Source organism: Sphaeramia orbicularis, chromosome 12 (assembly GCF_902148855.1).
Source record: "Sphaeramia orbicularis chromosome 12, fSphaOr1.1, whole genome shotgun sequence".
Taxonomy (NCBI): Eukaryota; Metazoa; Chordata; class Actinopteri; order Kurtiformes; family Apogonidae; genus Sphaeramia; species Sphaeramia orbicularis.
Window position 1 is genome coordinate 31237032 of NC_043968.1, and position 17692 is coordinate 31254723.

A 17692-nucleotide genomic window follows, 5' to 3' on the forward strand; every position below is an offset into this window, starting at 1 on the left:
AATCCACTATTCCCCCAAGTTATGACATCAGCCAATATACCATTCTTTTCACCAAACAATATACTCATTCCACAGAAAAAATTATAAAAATCCAACCAAAATCAATGGATCTGTGATGATTTCTCTACTAGTTGGCAATGCAGGCCCAGAACCTCAATAAAATTTTAAGCTACTCTCAAAATTCTGAAAGACATACTGGATATTTAACATGGTTGTTAATGTCCACATTATTAAAAATCATGGCCTAGGTATCTTTTTAATTTCAACATAACTCTGAGAAATCACTTGAGGTCTATGTACCCTGAGATGTCAATCATTGATAAAAAAAAACAAAAACAAAAACACCCAAAGCTCAGATTTACAAAAACAACAGCCATAGCTTAGGAAATAAAAGTGAGCTGATATAATGACAGGTGGAGGCAGAAATAAAAGAACCGGTAAAACTGGAGAAACATAACAGAACATATAAAACACTAATAGTAATAGTAATACACACTAATGCTATGAATGTACGATTATTTCTGAAGTTTTTGAGTTCCTTATTAAACAGCTAAGGCCAGTGTCGTGGTTAAGGCCAGAGGTTGTAGGTGGCTGAGTGCAGATGTAAAATGTACTGTACTTTAAAGTTGCAATAAAATGAGTTGACCATTCCAGTAACATGATCTGATTAGATGATAGAGATTAACCCTCAAAGACCTGAACAGCTGCAAGAAAAATGTTTAGCAACTTTTGATTCACTAATCCTATCAATACTTATAAATAATACAACTAAAATGCAGTTTTTCAGCTTTTCATTGTCATCAATTGTGTTTTCTGGGAAGCAGCGCTGCAGCACTGATTCATCTGTTAAACCCATGTAGTGTTTTTTGCTTGTTTTTATGATCAGTTAATGATATATTTTTCTTCATTATTCTCTTTTTTTATATAATGAAATTTGAATTTAAACATCTACATGATGCATAAGTTAAATGTAGGAAAATACCTGATTGTCACTAAAAATGCAAAGGATATTATTACCATGAATGGTGACAAATCACTCAGGAAAGGTTGAATGTTGAAAAAAATTCACTTGTGACCACAGAAACAAATGTATGTCATTATGGGTTACATATCTTTCTTTAAGGGTTAAATATCTTCTTTGATAGATATCCTATCACAATTTAGCAATACTATGGCATGTCTTTGTTTTTTATTTTGTTTTGCGTTGGCATGTAACCTGCTGTCGTGTCCTGTTTATCTGAAGTTTTATTGTGTGGGCACAAATAGTTGTGCTTCACTGACATCCAATTGAATCTCTTGTTAGTTTTGCTGCACCTGTTGGGGTGGGGCAAGTTTCACTCAACGGCACTGAAAAATGAATCTCACTGAGATCAGATTCTCAGTGTAGTTGATCCATGTCCAACAAAAGAGATCCTCACTCCAGACTAATGTGAGAAATACATCCTGAGCAAATAACAATGAGCTGTTTGATCCACTAACGTACAAACAATACAAAACCTTATGTTTCTCCAGTTTTACCCGTTCTTTTATTCCTGCCTCCACCTGTCATTATATCAGATGACTTTTACTTCCAAAGCTACGGCTGTTGCTTTTGTAAATCTGAGCTGTGGGTGTTTTTTTTTGTTTGTTTGTTTGTTTTATCAGTGATTGACATCTCAGGGTACATAGACCTCAAGTGATTTCTCAGAGTTATGTTGAAATTAAAAAGATGCCTAGGCCATGATTTTTAATAATGTGGACATTAACAACCATGTTAAATATCCAGTATGTCTTTTGGAATTTTGAGAGTAGCTTAAAATTTCTATTGAGGTTCTGGGCCTGTATTGCCAACTAGTAGAGAAATCATCACAGATCCATTGATTTTGGTTGGATTTTTATAATTTTTTGTGTGGAATGAGTGTATTTTTTGGTGAAAAGAATGGCATATTGGCTGATGTCATAACTTGGGGGAATAGTGGATTGCCAATGACGTAAAGTTGAAAATATTGGAAAAAAGTGAGAAAACGCCTAATTTTTTTGCATTAAATTGAGCCAAAATCATGCAGAAATGTCTTTTAAGAATTATTTTTTCATTGACAGCTTACCCAGCCCACTGAGGATTGAAGGAAAATTTTCATTTTTCAAAATTTTATATCAAAAAATTAGGGGTACATACACTAACAAGGCCACAATCTTTTTTTGGTGATATTTCCAGCAGAGCAGACCCTCCAATTATTAGTCCTTAGGATAAAAATTAACAAAAAAAAAAACACAAATAAAAAGTATGGCAGACCATGCCAGGTTCAACCCATTTTTCAGACCTTGGCTCCCCGACTATTAAGAAGCATACAGTATATTTGCAATTGTATAAATTTATAACTGCACATACACTGTATCTCTCCTTATCTACTTCATTCGATACAGGAGGATTTTTCTCTTCAGTATATTCTAACAATAACTGGACAAAACCGGGACCCTGAAAATTCGATTAATATTGCACATGTGACTTTCCTCTTGTAACATTGTGAATGTATTTTGTTTTTCTCTGTATCTTCTGAATGAATATAATTTGCATTAGAACAAACCACAAAATGATGAATTGAAGATATTCACACCATATATTTGGCAATCAAAACCATCTCCAGTTGTGTTTGGGTTACAGTTAGGGGATTCTTAATCTTTATTTGATCCATATGTAATTAACATACACCATATGGACATAAGTATTGGGACATATTGGATTCTGGTGTTTCATTGCTAACAGAGGACTGGGCTACAAAAATAATAATGATAAACATAAACACTGAATTTTATCTTGCACTAAATATCATTGCAATAATTTTTTTTATTTGATCTTTAGGGTTATTTTTGATTATGATTATCATCTACACAAAATGTGTCTGTTCTCAACACCAAATTCTTTTTAAATCATAATAATTGTTTTAAATGCTCTACCATTAATTCTCTAAAATATTTTCCACACTCTGTCCCTAAATAATCTACAGCATTCATCAGCACCTTGTGAAAAATTACCAGTGCAATTCTTAATAGTCAGAGTGATAGTAAATATTTAGTAATTGTAATTTAATAGTAGTTTTTATGGCAGTTAAGGTTCAGGAGTGTAAACCTTGCCTTTCCTTCTTATCTTATAAAACTACGCTCTCTGCTGGAGTTTAATGTTCATAACAGCTATGGGTTTGAAAGGCTTGGATACAACCCCAGAGAGGACATAGTTTTAACAATATATTTATTAACACGTTTTTATATATATATATATATACACTTGTAAATATAAACACATGTAGACCTGTACCTCACTAACAAAGGCACCAGCAACATTACAAGTGTTACAAGGAAAACAAACAAACAAACAAAAAATTTACAAATCAACAATACCCACACACATCACAAACTTCTCAGCCATAAACATTTGTACATAATTTAATGCCTTGTTACAATTATGGGTATTTGAACTCATTAACCCTGTTGTAAGGTTTACACAACTGAATATTTATTCCTCCTCGTGATTTGCTAAATCAACACTTTTAACAAATATCTTAAAAGGTTCCCATATCTTTTCAAACATATCCTGCCTTCCCTTTTGTATGTACGTCAGTCTCTCCAAAGGAAAAGTTGTCAAGATTTGCTTCACTCAGTACGTAATACTTGGCCTGCTGGTCTTTTTCCAAAACATTGCAATGGATCTTTTGGCATGTAAAAGACACATATCTATTAATATTTGTTCAGTTTTGTTGTATTTATGACCTTTTGGGTAAAGTCCTAAAACAAAAAGTGTAGGATCCATTGGAATCATTTTGGACGTCATTTTTTCTATTGCCATTTTAACCTCCTCCCAAAAAGATGTGATCTTACTGCACTGCCACACACAATGGAATAGTGTTCCCTTCACCTCCATGCATTTTGTACATATATCCGGGATGTTCCGATTATATTTATTTAATTTAACTGGTGTGATATAAGTTCTCTTTAGCCATTTATACTGCAATAATCTAAATCGGGTATTGATTGATTGGGTGTGGACCTCAGTACATACTGAATGCCAATCTTCTAATGAGACATCTGTACCTAGATCTTTCTACCAGAGAGGACATAGTTGGTATGGAATGGAAAATGGAAATTAAAAAGAAAGATGTGATATTATAATTAGCTTTGACTTGTACTTCATTGCTGACTGGATGAACACAGTGTATTTAATGTTTTGTCTGGTCACCTTCATTTAATTTATACACACACACACACACACACACACACACACTACGGGTGAAAAGTTTTAGAACACCCCAATTTTTCCAGTTCTGTGTTGAAATTCAAGTAGTTCAAGTCCAATGAACAGCTTAAAATGGGGGGGGGGGGGGGGGGGGGCTTAATATCAAATATCACATTAGCCCTGATTTTCTGATGCAACAAGATGTTCTAAGCACTCCTGTGTAATTTTTTTGAAATTTTTGTCTAAAAACGCCCCCCCACCCCAAAAATTACTTTTTTAACTCTGAAAATCGCAACTTTCACAGCTTCTCCACTCTTTTGTCCAGTGCAATGTATAAATATATTCATGATGGGCCATTTAATGATCTTGTAAGTGTCATATTGTATCATAAGAGTACTTTGTACTATGAAAAATCTAATGTCAAGGTCATGTTGTAGGTTAAAGGTCACTAAAATGCCTAGTTTTTTAAAAAATTCATACCATTCCAACATTTTATCAAATATGTCCTCAGTTCTCTTCCCTCTGGTTTCCTGGTGGGATCCTCCAAGGCCTTTGGGCCTTTCAAAGACACATTAGAGACTAAATATTGCAACATGTACATTCCATTTGAATTTGGTGTCATTAGTGTGGTGGGAAACAGTAGCACACATTTTGGTGGGAATCACTAACACTTCATTCATTTTCTGAATCTGCTTTATCCTCACTATATCTATCACTATAACTGATAGAACTACATACACTCAGGATTACTGTGGCAAACCTTTGTTAAACACTGAAATACAAAGGTACATCCACAAATACAAGTTACATTTTACTGAGTCAAAAGAAAACATCCTGTGAACGGTATCCAGAGGCACCGTTAACTTCTCTGGGCTCAGATGCATCTGGGATAGACCATCACTCAGTGGAAATATGTATTACGGACCAAACAGTATTCCAGTTTATTTTTGGCCGGTGAAACTTATGATGAAAATGTCATTGAACTATTTGTGGAAGTAATTACACACACATGTACTTTGCTTTTACCACAGTAAACAGTTGTAATAGAGTGAAAGACCCTTTAAATTTTAAAAAGTATAACATTGGTGTATCTAGTGGCTCACCCAGTAGAATATATCCCAAATACTGCAGCGATCCAAATCTAGACTTGGCCCTTAACTGTATGTCATTCCTCTCTGTATTTACTCTAATAAAACAGAAATGTTTTAGCATTAAAAAAATATTAATTCTTCAACCCTTAAAAAAAAACCCAAAACATAACATACTCAGGAACAAAGTTGCTCAGAACTACTCTTGCACTTTCAGAATAATGCCCAACCATAATGTGGTTTCTCAGAGTTTTGTTCAAGTGTAGAAAGAGATTCGAAATGGATATTGGTGGATGGCACCAGTGATGCTGAGAGGCAAGATGGCCGCAGCATGAGTGTGTGCAGCACAGGCCTGTCTGAATTATGCAATATCTTCTAATTCTCACCATCTCTGACACCAATACCGATTGTACTTGTTTGTTATAAGAATGGCCGAAGATCAGATCAACCAGCTTTCAATAAAAACTGTACTGGATGGCCTGGAGCTTCTCACAGTGGTTTAACCACAGCACTGCATGTCTAAGCATGTGTATGAGTAACAAACCAGCTTATTAATACATTCTTATATTGAATCTCTCAACAGGAAAAAAACACTTTATGCAATATTTTTATTTATTCGTCATACATTATGCAACCAATCAACATTCAGGGCACTCTCAGCATGCACACACAATCACACACCATACACACAAAGTGCAGACCTTAGACAATGACACTTACACAGCATTGTCTATGACAGATAGGCAACATGAAGAGCAAAGGTGCTAAATATTGCACATTATGATCAGTTCAGGAAAACAACTTCTCAGACCATTCAGACGCACTGGCCAAACAACTGGTTAGAGATCAGCTGAGAGAGAACACACACCTTGCCATGGAACTGATGTTAGTTTCCTATCCTGACTGAGAAGGTAGATACAGCTCTGTAGGAAGAAACTGAGACGAGGTAACAGTAATGGCTAACTTGCACACATCGCTGCATGTGAAGCTCCATTTTCACAGCAAAATTTCAAAACAAGTGCTAAAAAAAATAAAAAAAAATCAATATTTGTAGCAGTATTAGGTATTTATGTTTACCAGTCTTTAAGTTAATGACCTAAAACTAAGGTCACACGAGCATGGCATACAAGCAATGTATTGAGAGCACAAAACGTATGGCCTAAATAGATGACTTATTTTACTGCTTCACCTCTATTAAGCAACAAGTTAAGGCTGACTTATCGGTTAAACCTGGGCCATACCTGAGACTGTACCCTCAAAAAGGTATATGGTTTTCACTGATACAAGTAAACATATGAATCTGGAAAGCTGATTAGTGAAGAGGTATCTTTATAAACCTACTACTCATTACTGTACTATGTCCTAGGACCTAGGAGTTATTGCTTCAAAGCAGCCATTTCAGGCCAACTTGGTTCATGTTTGTTCCTGAAGGATATATCATACAAATACCGAAAGCAAAACAAAACCACATTCTGTATTACTAAGTGATAAATTAGCATTCAATTTCAAAACCATAACTTAAACCCGGCAGTGTCCTTATCGGATGCCCTATGAAGAGCAACGCTGCCTTTAACTCAGGAGCAGTCGGTGAAGGTGGTCACCATGTTCCCCCTACGCTGGGTCACTGTCCTGCAGTGCTGCTTTCCTGAATTCTGGAATCTGTTTTCAGTTCTGGTGTTGTGCGGGTGAAAAGTGAACATCTTCTCTAAGTCCTCAAACATGTCATCAAAGAGTCCTCCACCAAAGGATCCCTGCTGAAACTGTCTCCTCTGTCTATTCATAGCTTCTTGGTGGGCCTGGAAGTGGCTGTTAAAGTCTCGCTTTTGGTGGGCTTGGGAATTTGAATGGGAGTGGGTGTGGAAGTGATGCTGGTGGTGTTGTTGACCAAAAGGCTCAAAGTCTTTGAAAATGTCATCAAAGTTGAAGTTGAAGGACTGGAAGTGCTGCTTGAAGTTGTAGTTAGCATTGCCACCTCCACCTCCTCCTCTATAGCCCTCCCCTGGTGATGCTTGGTGTTCAAAATGGTCGTACTCCTGCCGCCTCTTATCATCTGATAAGGTCTCGTATGCTGGAAGAAACAGACATTACATTCAATAAAAATTGTCGTCTGTCTGAAGTGTAGGTAAGAAGTAAAGAATCAGTCCTATGTTGACTATGATTCCTCAAATAATTGCACATTTATAACCTTAAAGTCAATTCTACGAAGTGTAAGTTATTACTTATTAGTTATATATTTATCTTACTGAACAAAAATGTGCTGTATTTTGGCACTCAACCTTAAAATCATGGCTATTTGAAACTTACACCATCACTACCTTTTTTTTTCCAGCTACTAAGGGGTTTGTCAAAATCCAATACTGTACTGACATTCATCACACTATTAGTTTTTTTTTTTTTTTATCTGCTTGCAATAAACCCTGCAGTTATTTGCGCCTTCATAATGCATATAGTCATATTCCACTGTAAATACTACAGTATATACCATCCCATACTCAAAGTTAATTCTACCTCTGCATGTTTATATCATAATATCTGACTGCTTTGCACGTCTGGGTAGATACAGTCTGCATTTAGTTGTCTTGTACTTGTGACTTGTGCAATGACAAGAATCAATCATTCAAATAAATGAGAAAACACAAACCTTTACCACTCTGACATTATCTAGGAGTGTCTAAAAGCTGATTCACTATTATGTCTACGCAATGGATGGCTTCCTGGGACAATTGGAACAATCATCAGTGTTTTCAGTGACACCTACTCTATCATGCTGTTAAAGCCCAATTGCCTGCTGTGGAAATAGAAGAGCCGCAGGTGTCAAAGCACAGTTGAGCAGGAACATCTTGTAGACTGACAAAGTAACTCACCTTCTGCTATTTCTCTGAACTTGGCCTCGGCGTCTGGGTGCTTGTTTCTGTCAGGATGGTACTTCAGGGCTAGTCTGTGGAAAGCTTTTTTGATCTGGCGGTCAGAGGCGTCTTTCGGTACCCCCAGGATGTCGTAGTAATCTCTCTTTGCTAAGATGAACTCTGACACCAGAAGGATATGCACCGCTAACAGTAGAACAGACTGGGTTGTGGCCATTCTGCTGGTTTTGGCACCTCTGCGACTGAAACGAGAACAGTTTAACAACTCAGTTAGCAAAGTTTCACACATCCTTAACACACAGCAACGCTTACTAACGAGTTGAAGAATAAACAGATAGATAACACTTGATATGACATCGGTAACAATGTTTATTAACTAGCAACTAACCCTGGTTTTAGCAGAAACAGTCTCATTGCTAGTATATGACATCGCCAACTCACTGTTTTAGTTAGAGGTGGAGACTTTCTGCCTTAGAAACAAACACCGCCTTCCTGTTTTGCTGTATGCTCTAACTTAAAGATAGTCACCGTATAATTTCAAGGTGTAAAAGTGTCCTTACCTGGAGATAAAGTGACAAACACCCTGAGGACACCTCTATCCGCCGCCAAATGCCCCAGCTGATGTGAAGCGAAAGCTAATAATTGTTGACGAGCAGCATTCCTGAGCTGTAACACCACGACTCGCAACGCCATTGGTCAGTTTCTTCACACAGTGACTCAGGCAGCTGTGATTGGTGGAAACAGAGCGCACGTGGAGAATGGGGACTGTCGCCACGCCTTCTCTGAATGAGATGATTTACATGTTTTTATCCCTGCGGAAGCAATATCATTTTTATATATGTACGTTCTATATTGTCATGATTTTACACAAAATTTTCGATGACTCCTTTAGAGAGATATTCACGCGTGCTGTTATTAATTCCGCTGCGCTGTCATGTGTAGTCATAGGCGGTAGGTGAACTATCTTGGTAGAGTATTGTATCGATAAATTAATACAAACGAACATACAACACCACAAATGATACGCGCACCGATGGAAATTTAAAAAAAAAGTTTAAAAAAAATGGTAATGCAATAAATTAGGTGCAGAGAAAATCAAAAAATATAACAGGGGCTTTCTATCTTGCTGCCAACGTCTATCCTTGTGGATGACGTCACATCCGTATGAGGGCAACAATCCGGAAGTGATAGAAAGAGTGCCCTTTGTTTGCAAACATTTTACCCCAAAACGTGTCACCACGAAGCATTTTCATGTAGTTACACTGAAAATATGCCACGGTACTGTGCTGTGAAAGTTTGCAGAAACCGCGGGGTACATGCTTCAAGACAAGAGAGCAAGAGAATTAGCTTCTATCCGTATGTTACAATGTTGAAACGCTCACTTCTGTTTGACTGGTAGCCTTGATATTTAAGTTATTGTGTGTTGGAAGTAATGCACTGGAGTGATGGCATTGAAGAGAACCTAGTATTCAATATTGATACTTTACTGGAACTGTTCGTGATGTCTGATCAAATTTTGGTTTCCCACTTGTCTCATTGTTTTCCAAAGGTTCCCCCTGCAAGACAAGCCCAGGCTTCAGAAATGGGTGGACAACATGAACCGAGAGAAGTGGACCCCAAGTCGGCACCAGTTTCTGTGTAGTGAGCACTTCACAGAAGACTGCTTTGATATTCGTTGGGGTATTCGCTATCTGAAAAATACAGCTATCCCCACCATTTTCCCCCCAGTTGAAGATGTAAGTACAACAGTGGTCTTGCTTTCAACATGTACAGTGTCTGTATTTCACCACTTAGAAATAGATTTAATTACATTGAAATGCATATTATTTATGTCTTTATTTGTTATAACTCTATTATCAGCATAGAGCTTGATACAGTATTGTTGCCATGCTTGCAAGTTACTGTGACAATATATTTCCCTCTCTCAGGATAGTGATAAAAAGTCATCCAACATCAAAAGAAGCCCCAAGGCCAGACCTGGTTTGTTAGACTCAGACATTGACCCAACTCTATCTGAGTACTCTCGCAGGAAGAAGCCGCTCATTTTGAGCAGAACATGCAAAAAGGTCAGCTCAAACATGACAACACACAATGTTGTTGCTGAAGCCAAAGAAAAGACAGAAGCCATTCATGCAGAGGGACTTGAACTTCCTCTGGCCCCAGACTCTGTTGTCACCTGTCATTCAAATATCCCAGAACCTCAGACTGCCAAGAGTGGGGTGCCAGGTGATACAGTACCGACAGCACCCTGCCTTGCATTGACCCAGTGTCATGAGCTTCATTCTGACAGACAGGCTGACTCAACTGTGACGGTGCTCTGCTGTGAATCTCTGGGCTCTTTTGAGGAGGTAAATGTGAGTGCAGCTGAGGGTCAAACTTTCAGCTTTGTCCCAGTGGAATCTTTAAAGGAAAAAACTCTGAGCTCATTTTTGGAGGAGAGAAGACCTAGTGAAGGAGAAAATATTTGTGTTTATGAGCACTCCTACTGTAGAAGTGATATGAGCAAAGATCAACTGTGGAATAAGATCTTGAGTTTGCACTCAAAGATTTTAGAACTGGATCACAGGGAAGAGTGCACTGTGGCTAGAATCCATGCTTTGGAGACAGAGATAGCCCTACTGAAGCGGGATGGCGCTGTTTTTAAAGAGAAGCAGAACATTTTAAAAGATTATATATCATCTGTGTTGCTCTGATTTTCTAAGCCTTTACAAGCTATGGACTTTAAAATGAGATGGTCGCTGTGCATCTGTTCAGATTTTTATCTCTTTCCATTGTGTCACTTCTACACATAGTCCTTAATAGTACAGACATACAGAATTACAGAGCATATTTTTTGTCCCAAAGTGGATTGGGACATTTTCTTTCTTGGGAGGAAATAATAACGTTATTTCTGCTTATGTCCACATGGGGGTGCTATATGACCGTTGTACAGCAGTCACATATTTTTACTTTACATTAGAAACACACGAGTTCTATTAATGCCTCAATATTTTTTATGTGATTGCATCTCACATGTGATCAATGCATTATCCCTATATATTGTCTCTTGTTTATGTCAATTAGCCTGAAAATCATTTAAAGGAAGATTGCTGCTCCCATAACATGGGCCTGGATAAGCACTAGAAGATTTGATGGATGATTCACACTGGTTGAAAGATTTCAGATAAACCAACACGCCACTGATTTTTTTAGGCTATGCATCAACTCTTGCTGCATGGAATCCTGTCTGAAGCTTTAGTGTTAACATACTTCATAGATATGAAAGTGGTTAAATTATTCCTTGCAATACTGTTGCATCTTTTTCACTGAAGAAAAATCAAAACTGCAGCACAGTGGAATCAGAGGCCATTATGTTTTGAATGTGGAGACTCAGTTATTTTTGTGAAGTGCTTGATTGTCAGTCCCTGCCCCTCAGAGTGTGCAATCACCTGAAATTCAAGGCATAATTATACAATGATAAAATGTTCAACTTGTGTGATTCTTAGGTGTTGTTTTTGGGACCTTTCTGTCCCTATCAATGGTTTTTTCTTCTTACATTCATATCACTAACAACATGATTCACCAGCAGATTCTGTCTTTTAGAACATAATTACACAGAAGTAATGATCATTTTTTTGCAAAGAGAGATCCCTAGTCCTACAAGGAGCAGAAGAGATAGGTTATACCAGTCAATGCTGCATGTCTGGTTACAGTTTATAAAACAGTGTAAGGAAGTTAGTCATCATATACATTTTATTTTCCAAAAACACCTGTGAAGAAAACAGAATATCCCAGAGTCTGGAAATACAATAAGGAACATGTTAATGAACTGGATATTGACAGACCGACTAATTCTTCTTTTCTGGATTTCTGGATCCAGCTGCATGTATATTTGCTAATTAGTGTTTTAGTGGTTGCATCAAAAGAAGTGCTGAGCTTTTACTATGACATCAAATGAAGCATACATCTACAATGTTGACATCTGCTGAAGAGGGTGACAACAACAATCTATAATTTGTCGCACTTTTGTTTTCATTACCAGTGGTGTGGAGTAAGAACCAGGAGAGAGGTTGAAATTGGTTTGGACTTAATAAGAAAATGATTGCCAATGTGAAGGGGTTTTGTTAGGGCTAATTTCACTGATGCGGTACATGAAAACCTTAGAGGGAAACATTTCTCTGGCAAAGCTCCTCCACATTTGAGAGGGATATTGAGTGGGGGTTGAGACAAGTAATTAAATGAAATTCACATAGCCCTCTCCTGTTGCTCCGCATCCTTGTTTGAAAATAAACATCAGTGGACTAATGCACTGAGATTTCTTGGCAAGATTCAAATCCTTGTGGATAATTGCATTTCTGTAGTGGAGTAATAACACTGATCCTTGTTTACAATTGTGTAACGTAACATCCATAACCAATGAAGACAGAGATAAAATGATAAAATAGTCAATGAATAATTTCAATAATATACATACACACGAACTATCAATAATTAACATAAAGATGGAAATGAAAAGCTGTTGACTGGTTCTCACTGTGATCCTTAGGCTTCTTCATTCAGGTGAAGAAAATGATGCAAAAATGTTGATTTTTAATTGAACTGGTAAAGTTCCCTTTCCAGCACCCACACTGAAAAGGGTGTAGCACTTAAGTGTATTTCATTTATTAGACTGAATATTTCATATTTTCTGTCACACAAATAACAAAGAAGGGAAGAGGCAGTCCGCTAATGTGTCACAGTTTCCATCAATTGTAGGACAAATACACAATGGTTATGTGGTGTACTAGTACATTACATTTCTTTTTTATAATAGAGTTTAAACCCCTGCATGCGCTGATTTTAATGGCATTCACTCTGACAGGGCTTTCATCTTGCACAGTCCCAGCACAGCATGAAAGAAAGCACTGTGATACATTGATCATGTACTGTACATACATGATATATTTAGATATTTCCCTCTACTTGGTGGCAATGTTATTTGTCAGAACACAAATGCAAAGGGAATATTTAAATATTTAACATTTGACAAATAGTTCCTACTGTCATGATAAGGTAGAACACTTTTCATAACAGTACATTTTACAACAGTAATTTTTTAAGTCCTGTTGTTCCAACAACATGTTTTAACCCCATAGTTTTTTTTTTTTTTTTTTTCTTGGTTTTCTGGGTGTAATCCATCCAGATCTTCAGATCAGACCCTGGCTTGTATATGTCCAATCCATGTAAATGAATAGTTGGAACAGTCTGGAACTGTTTAGCTGTAGTAGATGTATATCCAAGGGTTGGTGCAGCTGTTGAGACTGGCCAGTAACATGATGATGACAAAAACTGGACCTGCCAGAGAGAAATAGTGAGGTGTAAACAAACTGAAACACACTGATAAAGAGAAGAAATTGGAAGTACGAGCAACCACTCATATATTTGAATTACTGAAAGGCCAGTCTGACAGAATACCTCTAAATATTTTTTGGCGACTGTTTTTCTTTTTGCCCAGATACAAACCTTTTGTTGGTGCACTGCTTGGACTCCATGCAGACCACAGTTGGACAACAAAAAATGGACTCCAACACACTGTGTATGCCAGTATAATGACAAATGTCATTTTCACAGTCTTCAGCATGGCGTTGGACACCCCCTTCGTACCTGTGCGCAGTGTGCGTCTTCCCTGCAGCGCTTTTTTCTTCATGTTGAAGTAGATTGTTGTGCATATTCTCATTTGACAATAGAGTAAAACAACAGCAGGAAGAGCAAACACAGACAGAGTGATCCAGGTGATGTATATCCTGCTCCCCCATGGTTCTATGAATGAAGCCCAGCAGTCGAACTGGTTTTCCTCGACCTCCTGGAGAGAGAAGATGAAGAGCTGAGGTGAGCTGAACGCGAGGGAGATCATCCACGCTGCGCCTATACTGTAGTATCTCTTAAACGAGCCCTTCAAGAAGGAAACCATCGGTTTGCAAACAGCATGGTACCGGTCTCTGGTCATAGCCACTATCATATATGCGGAGGCAAACATTCCAACCACCTGCAGGTATTTTACAGACCGGCACAAGAAATCAGTGCCTCTGAACCTGTGCGTAATTTCAATGGATAACTGCGGTAGGACTTGGAAAAAGGCGACCACCAGATCTGCCAAACACAGATGGAAGAGAAACAGCTGGGTTCTTGTACTTCTTTTTCGCCTCCTCCAAAGTGTGAACAAAAAGAAAACATTGCCACTTGTTGCGAGAACAAACACCAGTCCTAAAACTCCAGCACGAATGAGCGCAAAGCGTCCATACACTTCTTCATCCACATGCGTTACCTTCTCAGAGCTGTTGCTGCTGCTGCTGGTATCCATTTGAGCGCAGCGTCCTGACGGATAGTAACGGGTAACTTCACGACTCAATTTAGGATCATACAATGAAATGTTTGTTATATTCTTGTGGAACAAACAACACCTGATTTACTTGCTCTTTGGCGCAATTACCAAGCGTTGGCGATGTGGTGGGCGTGAGGAGAGACTGGAGATGGCAGTCATGCAGCTGTTCATTGGCCAGTGACTGAAAAATCCATCTCCAAAGAATAAGCGCGCATGTACACTTACACAGTAAAAAGTATAGACTAAACTAAATGTGAAAATCTGTAAAATGCACACTGAATATAATATAAATGCTCTGATGCTCAGGTCCGTACGTTGTCTCATTCCATTCTGCAGCATCTAGAGGGTCCTGTCTGTTACTTAGTTGTGTTTGTTTACTGTAATCAAGGCTTTATTATTGTTGTACCATTAGACTGTAGGACAAGCTCATTCATTTGAGAGATGAGAAATCACTGGACTGGTTAAGTGTAACAACAAAACATTAAAACCCTTAACCATCAGCACAGGAGCTCCACAAGGGTATGTTCTATCTCCACTCTTGTTCGCACTGTACTCTGATGATTGTGTTTCTAAATGTAGTTCATAGTGTTTGTGTTAATAGTACATGAAGTACTAATACCAAATGTAGAAAAATCGATGAGGTACTTATTTGAAAAAAATGTTTTATTCATCATTGAATTTAGTCTTAAACACTGTTTCAGACAAAAACACTTTTGCAGCCTGGAAGGGATTTTGGAATATGATTACTGCAAAAGTACACAGTAAAAGTAGTTCATAGAGTTTGTGCTGATAATATATGAAGTACTAATACCAAAAATATCAAATACATGATGCACTTATTGGAAAAATTAATTTTATTTATCATTGAATTTAGTCTTTAACACAATTTCAGATGAAAACACTTTAGCCTGGAAGGGATTTTGGAGTATGATTACCGCAAAAGTACACTGTAAAAGTAGTTAATTGTGTTTGTGCTGATAATATATGAAGTACTAATACCAAAAATACCAAATTCATGATGTACTTATTGAAAAAATAATTTTATTCATCATTGAATTTAGTCTTTAACACTATTTCAGACAAAAACACTTCAGCCTGGAACGGATTTTGGAATATGATTACTGCAAAAGTACACAGTAAAAATACTTCATAGTATTTGTGCTAATAGTATTTGAAGTACTAATACCAAAAATACCAGAATCATGAAATGCTTACGGAGGAAAAAGATTTTATTTCATGTTAAAAATAGCCCTAAAATCATTTAAGCCAAATTATTTTACCATAATTATCAGATAAATAGCGCACATGAAAAACACAAGGGGCTGACTTGACCATGCAGAGGAGAATAAGGGCTGGCTTGACCACAGTAATAATTAGACACAGAGATTTCTGGGAGTTCACATCTCATCTAACCTGAAATGGAGGGACAGCACCAGCTCCATTTTAAAGAAAGTTCACCACAGACTGTTCTTTTTTAAGAAAGAAAAAAAAAAAAGTGTGTTCTATAAAGTTTTTTTGGGCAGCTGTTGGGAGCATTCTAACATTTGTCCTTAATATTTTAAAAGACCCCTCCCCAAAGTCCACACTCCTACAAGCTGTCCAACGTCTTCACTCTTTCAGATTTTACATTTTAATTATGGGCCTGCAATTTGTTTCATGTTCAATGCAGGTGTTTTTATTATTGTTTTATTATTTATTTCCTTTATGCTTGGATTTTAATTTATTGTCTGGATTTTACTTTTATTTTAGTGGTTGGTTGTATTTTTATTTATTTGCTATATATTGTAAAGGGACTATTTACTGCAACAAATTCCAATAAACTACGTCGACATGGTAATAAAGTGTTGAATCTTGAATCCTACATTTGACCACAGTAAACCACCATACTAGTACTACTCTGTGTATTGTGATGTCCAACCTGCTGTGCAAATAATGAACTTTAACCCTACACAAATTAATGAAAAATCACTCATTCTGGTCTTGTGAATGTTACTTTGGAGGCGGTAACTGAAAAAAGAACACTGGAGCCAACAGTGGAAAAAAATCCTGCTCAATAATGTTTTCCACTGAAGGTTATTATTAGGGGCTGGTTTTGTACTTCCACAAATGCAGCCTGAGATGCCATTAAAGCTCTGACATTTAGATAAGAGAACAGAAGTGGTTTGAAGCAGAGAGCAGCATCAAACTCTGTTGTAAGAAGCAATGGTAACCAGAAATAATACCATTACTGTCTATTCTTTTTTCTGTCATGTTGTTTCTCAAAGGCACAGAGTCCAATAATGAAATGAGACATTAAGTGTACTTTTAAGAAGTTATAGCCTACCTATTTTTTTTTTTCTTTCAACCACACACTGGCATAAGCATGGTTATTCTGTTCACTCCACACATCAATGGCAGTGGCTGGGGAAAAAATAAAAAGAAATTGTGTAAAGCTGCTCCATTTGCATTTGAAAAGAAATGAATTCTATTTGCATTTTTTGAACACATGAAGGACTTTTCTTCTATGAAAGCTCCCAGATTATAACTTTTACCATTGGTCACATAGGATCTGTAAAAAAGCAGGCATGTTGTTATGTGAACCACCTGACAAATAGTCATTAGCAAATGAGACAAATGTCTGCAACTCTGAAAGCAATGTATGCAAGAAAAATCGTGGCTGATATGAGCAAGGTAGTGTTAGTGTTGAACACATTGTACATATTTTATATGTCAGTGTCATGTATGTTTTTGACAATGTAAATGTACTATATACTGTACTATATGTTCAGTCAAGGTCCATAAGTAATTGGACAGTGACACACATTTTGTACCTTTACCTCTGTACACCACTGCAGCGCATGTGAAATGAAACAATCAAGGTGTGACTGAAGTGGGGACGGTCAGCTTTAATTCCAGTTTAACAAAAAATATTGCATTAACCATTTAGTGCTTACAACCAAAGGCTCCAAGCTAATCAGACAAAGTAAGATCATTATAAATATGGGGATTGTTTTTAACACTTTGATGAAAAATATTTTCAGTTAATGACTGGCTGAAGTCTGGTACTCACGGACATCACCAAGTGCTAAGTTTTCTCTGTAGCAGTTGTAACTTTGGATCAATACTTAATTAGTACTAATACTCAATAATTTGTGCAATGTTTCATGACATCCGTGTATTTATAGACATTATTTATACATATCTGTAGAATAGA

General features: G+C 37.2%; 3 protein-coding genes across 3 annotated transcripts; 1 reads left to right on the plus strand and 2 right to left on the minus strand.

Annotated features, from left to right (window-relative positions):
- Nucleotides 1-5886: 5886 nt before the first annotated feature.
- On the minus strand, nt 5887-8854 carry LOC115430611 (dnaJ homolog subfamily B member 9-like). The gene is made up of 3 exons (XM_030150716.1): nt 8720-8854; nt 8160-8401; nt 5887-7363 (listed from the first exon to the last, which is right to left on the minus strand). The coding sequence occupies exons 2-3, from the start codon at nt 8374-8376 to the stop codon at nt 6870-6872; spliced, it is 711 nt and encodes a 236-aa protein (XP_030006576.1). The 5' UTR covers nt 8377-8401; nt 8720-8854; the 3' UTR covers nt 5887-6869.
- Nucleotides 8855-9336: 482 nt separating this feature from the next.
- LOC115429692 (THAP domain-containing protein 5-like) lies at nt 9337-11979 on the plus strand. The gene is made up of 3 exons (XM_030149351.1): nt 9337-9515; nt 9709-9895; nt 10088-11979. The coding sequence occupies exons 1-3, from the start codon at nt 9430-9432 to the stop codon at nt 10850-10852; spliced, it is 1038 nt and encodes a 345-aa protein (XP_030005211.1). The 5' UTR covers nt 9337-9429; the 3' UTR covers nt 10853-11979.
- Nucleotides 11980-13206: 1227 nt separating this feature from the next.
- Nucleotides 13207-14478, minus strand: avpr2l (arginine vasopressin receptor 2, like). Its single transcript, XM_030149352.1, has 2 exons — nt 13641-14478; nt 13207-13472 (listed from the first exon to the last, which is right to left on the minus strand). The coding sequence occupies exons 1-2, from the start codon at nt 14476-14478 to the stop codon at nt 13393-13395; spliced, it is 918 nt and encodes a 305-aa protein (XP_030005212.1). The 3' UTR covers nt 13207-13392.
- Between the last annotated feature and the right edge of the window lie 3214 nt (nt 14479-17692).

Bases quoted from the DNA above. Each gene is read 5' to 3' on its own strand.
- LOC115430611 (XM_030150716.1), bottom strand. From the start codon at position 8,376: ATGGCCACAACCCAGTCTGTTCTACTGTTAGCGGTGCATATCCTTCTG. The intron at 7,364-8,159 runs GTGAGTTACTTT...TGTTTCTTCCAG, and splicing joins GTTCAGAGAAATAGCAGAAG to CATACGAGACCTTATCAGAT.
- LOC115429692 (XM_030149351.1), top strand. From the start codon at position 9,430: ATGCCACGGTACTGTGCTGTGAAAGTTTGCAGAAACCGCGGGGTACAT. The intron at 9,516-9,708 runs GTATGTTACAAT...TGTTTTCCAAAG, and splicing joins AAGAGAATTAGCTTCTATCC to GTTCCCCCTGCAAGACAAGC. The intron at 9,896-10,087 runs GTAAGTACAACA...TCCCTCTCTCAG, and splicing joins TTTTCCCCCCAGTTGAAGAT to GATAGTGATAAAAAGTCATC.
- avpr2l (XM_030149352.1), bottom strand. From the start codon at position 14,478: ATGGATACCAGCAGCAGCAGCAACAGCTCTGAGAAGGTAACGCATGTG. The intron at 13,473-13,640 runs GTTTGTATCTGG...TCTCTCTGGCAG, and splicing joins AAGCAGTGCACCAACAAAAG to GTCCAGTTTTTGTCATCATC.